At 41.5% G+C, this 9,067-nt stretch overlaps 1 protein-coding gene across 3 annotated transcripts in view; it reads right to left on the minus strand.

The window, feature by feature from the left end:
* The window catches only part of LOC100755934 (diphthine methyl ester synthase), a 33,482-nt gene extending 24,729 nt beyond the window's left edge, over window positions 1–8,753 (minus strand). Inside the window, exons 1-3 of one of the 3 annotated variants that reach the window (XM_027395561.2) lie at window positions 8,297–8,753; window positions 7,833–7,990; window positions 3,484–3,608 (exon numbers count right to left, since the gene is read on the minus strand). In XM_027395561.2, the coding sequence (XP_027251362.1) occupies window positions 3,484–3,608; window positions 7,833–7,967 (260 nt within the window). In that variant the 5' untranslated portion in view covers window positions 7,968–7,990; window positions 8,297–8,753. Of the gene's footprint in view, window positions 1–3,483; window positions 3,609–7,832; window positions 7,991–8,120; window positions 8,145–8,181 lie in introns of those variants that run through there. The other 2 variants (XM_027395560.2, XM_027395562.2) reach the window with 2 other exon arrangements.
* Window positions 8,754–9,067: the final 314 nt, after the last annotated feature.

Raw genomic sequence — 9,067 nt, forward strand, 5'->3', positions numbered from 1 at the left:
TTGAAACAGCAAATGTCAGGCTGCCAGCCCCTCCTGCCCCGTCATGGCAGCACCAGCCCCGCTCCTCCTCTGTCAATGGCAACGCTGCTACAGTTGCCTTCATGACTTCCATCAGTCAAGCCATTTTGCATCTTTTCTCTTGAAATTGACTTTAAAAGAATTCCAGATAACAAGTGTGCTATTAAGGCAAAAATTCTTCACTATTTCTGGTTAGGCAACTCAGTTCCCACTCTATGTTGATCCTGGGGCTCAAAATCTGGGCAGCAGGCTTACACAGAAAACATCTAACCACCTAATTGACCACCAACCACCTACTCACACACGTTCTTCTACTGGAATACTCATACTTGAAAGTCTTTCCGGCTTCTGTAAAGACATCCTCTTGTATCCTGCTCTCCTCTGGCTACAGAGCATGGAATACTTACCTTCCCTAGGGCTTTATTTGTTCCTAGGCTGTCTCTCTCCTAGGGTGATGCTATTCATTCCTCTGGCTTTAAACACCACCCACATACCAATGACTCCACGGCTGGAAAGATCCAGCCTTCTCCTTCTAGAACCGGTCCTTAAGTCAGAGTTCCTTCCTCTTCTAGCATCTACCACATCTATTCTGTATCTTCCTTCTGAGCATTACCTACACCATTCTTTCCTTTCTGCCATCAGAAACACCTGTCTCCTTAAAGTCCACTCACACTAAGCAAGTCAAGTGGTTTTTAATATCGGAAAGAATTGTGATTTTCTTGCTTAAAAACCCTCCAAAAGTTTGCCACTGTATTTCAAATAGGATTCCCTGTCCCTCCAAAGTTTTAAAGATGGGGGGCTCCTAACTCCCTTTATAACTCCTTCTCATACCCATTATGCTCTAGCCACCACCATGGCCTTTAGTGCCTTAACCAGTCTTTCTGTCTGCTCTACTTGGAATGATCTGCCTCCTAAGCCCATTTCAGTCACTTGCTTAAGTATAAACTTCAAAAAATGGCTCTTCCATATGCCTTTGCATAAGTAAGTCTCCCTCTACTTCTCTCCCACTTCACAGACTTCTCAAATTTTAATTTTTTTTTCTTTTTCTGTGAAGTGTATGAAAGGTAGTTGGGTGAAGAGATAACTGTCAGTTCAAAACAGACTTGTCTTTCTTTGCTGACTTTCGGTAAGCTATCACAAAGTTCTTCAATTAATATTTAATTAGTAGCAACTGTCTGCCAAGTATTATGAATGAAATTAGAAAGTTAAAGACATGAAGGACACTGTATATATGCACAGGAATAGTAGAGACACAGTTATTTTAAATGTTGTTAGGAACTCTGAAAGCTAGCCCAGTGAGGGTCTAAGTATCAAATGCCCCCCTCTTCCCGCCCCACAAAAACTCATGTACTGTGTCTTGTTCCCCAGCTGGTGCTGTCTGAAACGTTCTGAACACTTCAGGAGGTAGAACCTACCTCAAGGCAGATAGCTGGGGATAGGTTCTTGGGGGCATCTTGTCTTTGGCCCCTTTTTTGCATCTGTCTCTTTCTCTTTCAGCTTCCTGTCTGGCATGGATGAAGAAGCTCCTCTATCACAAGCTACCTCTGCCATGATGGTAGTGCATGGGGCCAAGAAACCCATTTGAACCCCTGAAGCCAGTAACCATAGTAAATCTTTCCTCTTTGTAACTTGTCCTCTCGGGAACTTCAATCACAGTCCCATAAGCTAACTGATACAACAGTCACAGCTCCATAAGCTGATACAACAATCACTGCTCCATAAGCTAACTGTTGTTGTTTTCTTTTTTCGAGACAGGGTTTCTCTGTGGCTTTGGAGGCTGTCCTGGAACTAGCTCTTGTAGACCAGGCTGGTCTCAAACTTACAGAGATCTGCCTGCCTCTGCCTCCCAAGTGCTGGGATTAAAGGTGTGCACCACCACCACCACCACCACCACCACCACCACCACCACCACCACCCAGCTACAATGGGGCTTCTAAAATTCTCAGCTGAGGCTACTAAATTGTTATGGTTTACAAACTTGACCATAACATGGGTAATGAGTTAAAAGTCTGTATAAATCTGTATGCAGAACAGGCAAAGGGGATAAAATAAATTAACCTGGTTAAAATAATGATATTAAAAGTAAAAATATAAAAAAAAGGACCATGAAAAAGGCTGGCCAATAAATAAATAAATAGCCAATTGTACTGTTCCTCAAAATATGGTGAAAACTTCTTTTTTGATTACAAACTCATGAAATAAGTTTTCTAATATATAAAAACCATTTGAAAATAAAATATGAAATAAGACAATATAAGGAATAAACTCCATTATTTAAATTATATTCAGTAGTTAACAAATTTGACTTTTTAAATGGCTATACTAGTTTCTAATGCTTGCTCTCAATTTCTTCACTTATTTCATCAGCAAAAGTCTATGGACTTGAGCAGCTGTACTGTATGACTAAGGGACACTGTCAGTGACTTAAGGCTGTTCATCAGGTGACTGTAAGAACTGCAGTGCCATGTTGGGAGGTCTGGGTGGAAACTTGCCTATAGAAGACACATGTTTTAGATAGAAGGAGTCAGTGTGCTAGTGAGAAAATTCTACTAAAGGAAGACATTCGCTGGTAAGATCGTTCTATTTTCCTATTTCATTTTGCTATTCTATTGCTAAGAAGAAAAACAAAGGTACCATGAAATCTGAGGAAGCCTTAATTTTGCAGAAAACAATGTCAGGTAGGGGCTAAAACAATTTTATACTGAGTGATTACCCATTATAATTTGCAATCAAATATAATAATGATACAGACTCTCTGGCCCTGCATACTAACATAAATTATTTTCATTTTTGACAGATGCATATACGTGTAACTCCATTGTTTTGAGAAATATCCTTGATGGTGGACCCAGGGTGATTTAATTGTCCTTATGTTCCTCAAATCTGTGACATAAATCTTGGGTCACCAGCTGTAGACAAAGAACTCTTGTGTTTGGCTTGACACTAGAGATTGATGATGCTTGACTAGACAAGTAGAAACCCATCTTCTTGGTAATGAGGAAGAGCAGTGTTCCCAATGGGGATAAGACATTGAAATCAGAGACTTGATAAATGATAAATTTAAGGCAAGTAAGTGACAGCATTATTGCCAAATATTAGATTATTAAAAAAGGGGAGGGGCCTAGAACAAAAGAAGCCAAAGATGCTTGCAATTATCAAAGCAAATGGCAGACCTGACTTTTGATAGCACAGTGCCTTATTTAATGACACACTAGTTAAAGGTATCTGTCTTGTATGACCTTGTACAAAAACAAAAGCATAAAAGAAATAAATGTTAGTGTTGATAAGGTAGTAATGCTTATAATGACATCTTAATGAAGTGGATTTTCAATTAATCTTCAAACAAAAATAATTTAAATACAAAATTTTAGGTAGCACTCAGATAAACTTATCAGGAGCAAACAAAGTTTTAAACAGAATAATCATTGCTGATAAATAAAACTCACAATGTCCATTTTCACTTACCCAAATGGATCACCAACCACAAGGAATGCAACATCGCTGACATCAGCATCCTTAAAAATATTATCTGCTTCTTGTTCCACTTCTTCTCTGTCAGCAAGAATCAATTTTCTTCCATAAAACTCTTCCTAGAGATTTAAATAGGATATCAAAATATCAAAATGAGAGACAGCAGGTGAGTTTTTAACACACATACACACACACACACACACCCAAAGAACCACCTTTGTCTAGAACTAGGTGCAAATCTTGGCAACCATCCAAACACAGATCATTCAGCACACCTCATCAGTGAGCCAGAATTCCATATCATGATGCAATTAAACTCTGTCTTTGGGTCTATCATCATATCCCTAGAGAAAGCAGACCTCTTAACATCTGAGGCCTCTAAATGTGTGTCTAATAGACCAGGCAGGACACCAAAGGATGAGCAGAGAATATGTATTCATGAGCCCTATTCCTGAAAGATAAAAAATATGGAATATATTAACAATAATGATATGTGGCAGTGTAGATGTTTCACCCAATTTCTTTGAGAGCATTTATCGTATGCTGGCAGAAATAAAACGCCTCATCAATAGGAAATGACAGAAAATTATAATTTAGCTGTTTACTAACAAAAATGAACAATCCTCCATAATTAGAGGAAAAGAAATGAATTTAAATACACAGGACGTTTCCATCCAAGCTGTTTTGTCAATTACTCTCCTAAAGTTCAGTTCTAGAGAACAAACCCAGAAGAGTGAGCCAGTGAACTAGTGGTCACATGATACTGGTTAAAGATAGTATGTAAGATCATGAATCTTATAACTGAATTCTATGCAATCCAAAAAATGGAAGAGGATGCATAAACAAATTTATTCCTTCATATTGGGAAGTCTGAGTTATTAAGTTACAGGGACTGCTACAGTGCAAGCAGTGGTATTTGTCAAGGAAGTTCACAAACAATTAAGCATCCTAAGACAAATGCTACAATTCCAAATGTGGTCATTATTTCCTAATACTTATATAAAATTTGTTACTCATATGGGAAAACAACCTCAGCAGAGAGAAATGTTTCATAGGCTTTCAGTAATGCTGCTTACACAGATTTTTTTTTTTTTTTTTTTTTTGGTTTTTCGAGACAGGGTTTCTCTGTGTAGCTTTGGAGCCTATCCTGGCACTTGCTCTGGAGACCAGGCTGGCCTCGAACTCACAGAGATCCGCCTGCCTCTGCCTCCTGAGTTCTGGGATTAAAGGCGTGCGCCACCAACGCCCGGCACTTACACAGATTTTTTAAATGCATTCTTGACTTTCACTTTTACTGTGTGCTTTTTTTTTCTTAATCATTACTCTTTACATGTTTAACTTTGACTTTAGGAACCAGAAAACGTATAGTCACAGGATAATTACACCCACATATCTAAGAGAACATACATGATAACTACACCAAGGCGGGGGGGGGGGGGGGGGGGGGGGGGAGGTCTTTACTGAACTAATGTTTCCTGGAAATGACCAAGAAGTCACATGTCACCAGTGCCATGCTACCAGTAATCCCATCTCCTACATGTGGAGGCCAGAGGGCAACTGGAAGGAGTTGGCTCTCTCCTTTCACCATGTGGGTTCCAGGGGCAGATTTATATTATTGGTTTCCAGAGTGCTGGTTTAGATAAAATCTCTTCAGTTATTTCTAGACATACTATAGCTTCTTCCTTCTACTATTTTTATAAACTCTTACTTAAGCCTTTCATTAAGTTTTCTTAAGTATAATGCAGACAGAACCATGAACCACTTGTAACAAGACTATGCTGCTTATATAATACACAGATGCATTCAACCAATAAGCATGCATGACTTAATGTATCACCAGAAATTGCCCAAAGGAACCAAAACTGGTATTTTCCCCAGATTTGCTGTCTCTATATTTCTTTCTTTTTTTTTTTTTTTTTTTCTCGAGACAGGGTTTCTCTGTCCTGGAACTAGCTCTTATAGACCATGCTGGTCTCGAACTCACAGAGATCTGCCTGCCTCTACCTCCTGAGTTCTGGGATTAAAGGCCTGCACCACCACCGCCTGGCCTCCATATTTCTTTTGGAGACTATATTAATAGTACGACCATTTGGCCATTTGAAAACAACAGTGATTAATGGAAGAGCAGTCTAACTTGAAATTTCTTTAGCAATACCTGTATGTGCCGTTTATAAAATCTTGACTGGTTGATTACTACTAGGTAGAAAGCATATGTTCATTACAGAAAATACGATCATTTTTTCGCCGTGATATAATTACCTATAGTTGAAACCAGACTTCATGTAGTTATATAGGTACAAGTTAGCAATTTCTGAAAGTCAGTTTGTTTTAACAAGAAATGAAGGGGCTCAAAGAAGCACAGAAGAATGTGGTAGAAGTGAAAGATGCTCTACAGTTTCACTGGAAATGTAAGGCACAAACTTATAAATGACTGACCTAAGGGAGATGGTATCCTGGGGTAAGCTGCTCAGGGAAGAACAGGAACTAAGAACTTGAAGGAAGACATGAAGAGATTGCTCAAAAGAACTTTGTAATAGGATAGAATCTAGGCCAAGCCACACTGCTCAATGTAGCTTCTGTTAATGATTCCTGAAGTTATACTTGTGGAGTTATTATCCATTGCTAAGATGGCACAGAGACAGTATGAAAGTCTGGAACGGCAGTTCTTAACCCAGAGTTGCTTTAGTTTGTATCTTGCCTATGGCACTAGCTGTTTGATATTGGACAACTTTTGGAACATGTGTGTGCCTCTGAAATGTGAACAGTAGCTACTGGGGGGGGGGGCTGGGTATTGCAGCTCTGTGGTAGAGAGCTTGTGGAGCACATGAGAGACCCTGGGTTCAATTCTTGGCACTGGAAAGAAAATAAATAAAACAGAGCAAAAAAAATGTCCTATAAATATTAACACTTATTGCTATGAAATAACAGGTATTCTAGCACCTTAAAAAGATACAAATAATTTACTTACAAGTCAGGTCAGACCAAACCCCTGATTGCCACTCTACAATAACTACATACAGGTTTTGGGGGACAACAGAGTCTTGAAAAAATTAATACTTTAGTAGCATTTGTAACTTATTTATAAAGCATTTTCACGTGCACCTTAATAAAACACTATATACCTTCCAGTTGGCTATTTCTCTTTGACAAATGAAGACAGAAGTTTGGAAATGTGTCCACCAGCAACGAAAATGTCTGAAAACTTTTGTCCTAAGAACCTAGGAGGCAGACACTTATGGCCTCAGTTTATACAGTAAGAAACTAGAAGTAAAAGAATTGTCCAAGGACATGTCACAAGGCAAAAACAAGCTATATCCCAATTTTCCTCTAAGCCATTGTCCAACACCTTATTCTACTAAACTGCCTATTCTCTCAGATGGTTTTAAACTCATTATGGCTTTTGATCACTTACCAGAGACACAGTCTGTCATCTTAAGATGACCAGCAAGTGTGGCCAGCAAGTCAATGCTGGACGTTAGACACTATTTTTATTCTAATGCATGGCCAATTCAAAAACAAGCCTTAATTTAGTCTTCTAGTAAGTCTGCAACCTTCCCAATTCTCTGGTCTATGAATCTGAGAGGAATGGCCAGAAATTCTGTGGCTCCCACTTTGACAATTTAAAAAACCCTTCCCCTCCTCCCACAAGACACCCATCAGTCCTTTATCTCAATATATGTTCCACTTTGAGTTTGACAATCAACCAGAAACTGACCCTTCTGCTCATATTTATTATTTACGTATTTACCCTTAATGAGAGCCTGCTCAAGGTATATTACACACTAATAAATCCTCTGGATACTTAGTCTCGGATTCACTCTACATACACATGTGGGAACGACAGCCTTCCTGGGAGATTATGAGTAAGATCTCTTTGGATGTGTTGCAGACAGAAAGGCGATCGCTGCCGTTCCCAGTGGAAATACTTCAAAGGAGGGAGCTTTCAGATTGCTTGCTGACTGTATAACCAACTCATTAAGGCTGCGTCAGCACCTCATTAGCACACAACTCGGAGAGGATTTCTTGGCTAGCTCATGAAATAACGGATTTTGATAACTATCCCCAAGAGTGTACAATAACTTTCTTTTTTTTTTTTTCTTACTGGAGAAAGCCATACAAAAATTAGACTTGTAAAGCAGGACAAACCACCGGTTCATTTCCCAAGTCACTGTGTTAGTGTATGAGTGCGCTTTCTGTTCTCTCCAGACCCAGGGCATGTGTTTTAAAGGGTCTTAAAAAACAAAAACAAAAACCAGGCGCTTAGACTCTGTGCAGTCTAGTGTACGAGAATCGGATGACAGCTAGTTCTCTTCCCCAGAGGCCTGGGGACTTTAATCACATACCAGGGCTTCCTTCCCTACAGTCAGGACTGAGGTGTAGGCTTCCAGATACACTCGACTGCAGCGCCTCACAACTTCCAGGCCCTTGACTGTGATGTCCTTGGCATCTCCCAGGCCCAAGCCGATCAGGTAAAGCATTTCGAACTCCAGGGACGGGGAGACTGCAGGGCGAAGGGAACAACAAAAAACGTCAGCTAACACCGGGGACCTAGGGATGAAGACAAACCCCAACGTTGCTCCAGGGGCACCGCACTGGTGCACCGCACGGCACGGCACGTCTGAGCCCCTTACATCATGCACACTCTCAGAAACGACACGAGTGACTGTTTTAAGTAGAGCTGAATCCAATTACCCGCTGAGGGACTCGTGGATGCTTCGCTAACGCCCCTCAAAGTCTCACTGTAGCCTTTCTGTAATAGCAGATCCAGTACCATGTGCCGGGCAGAGACAGACCTTCCGGGCCTCACCTACGGTGCCGGAAAGCAGGGCTCTTTACAGCACTTTACGACGATCGTGCGGGGGGCAGGGAGGCAAACGGCTCCGGCGGAGCGGTCCTTAGCTTCCCGCCGAGGCCAGGACTGAACTGTGGGAGCTGGGATAGGGATCAAAAGTCAGGACGCCTCCAGCTGTGCGTCTGGAAAGGACCCGGCGTGCCCACGCTGCCGGCAGGCCGGGGCTCCAGCATCCCCACGGGCGTCCCTACCGATGGCGGTGGCTCCCAAAAGCCCTCTGGACTCTGGACGCAGGCTCGCAGGCACGACCAGAGAGAGGGACTTCCCTAGCTGACTCCCGCGTTTGCTCAGATTTGAGTCCCGACTCTACGGATCGGCTGTAGGTTAGCCAGCGGTCACCCGAGTGAAGGGACAGGTTGACAAGCCCTTTAGAGTGTGGTTCTAAGTTCCCACGGGGGAGGGAACTCCTTCCAGGGGTTTGTCCCCAGCATGTGATGCTGGAATGCCCCCCCTACCCCCCAGGGACTTGCTTTAGTCATCCTTGGTCGAGAGTGACCTTTTAAGAGTGCTCAAGGGATGACTAAGTACAAAGTGTGGTGGCATATAGGGATGAAAAATGTCATAATGAAGCCCATTGCTTAGTTTGCTAACTAAAGGGTAATTTTATAAAAGAGAGTGCTGTCATGGCGGAGGGGGTGGTGGTGTGCATAACAGAAAAAATAAAGAGTGCTTCAGGCCTCTCGACTATTGTTGCCAAGATTCTCATAAAGGGACTGGTTGGTTACA

The sequence above is a fragment of the Cricetulus griseus genome (genome assembly GCF_003668045.3).
Source record: "Cricetulus griseus strain 17A/GY chromosome 1 unlocalized genomic scaffold, alternate assembly CriGri-PICRH-1.0 chr1_0, whole genome shotgun sequence".
NCBI lineage: Eukaryota > Metazoa > Chordata > Mammalia > Rodentia > Cricetidae > Cricetulus > Cricetulus griseus.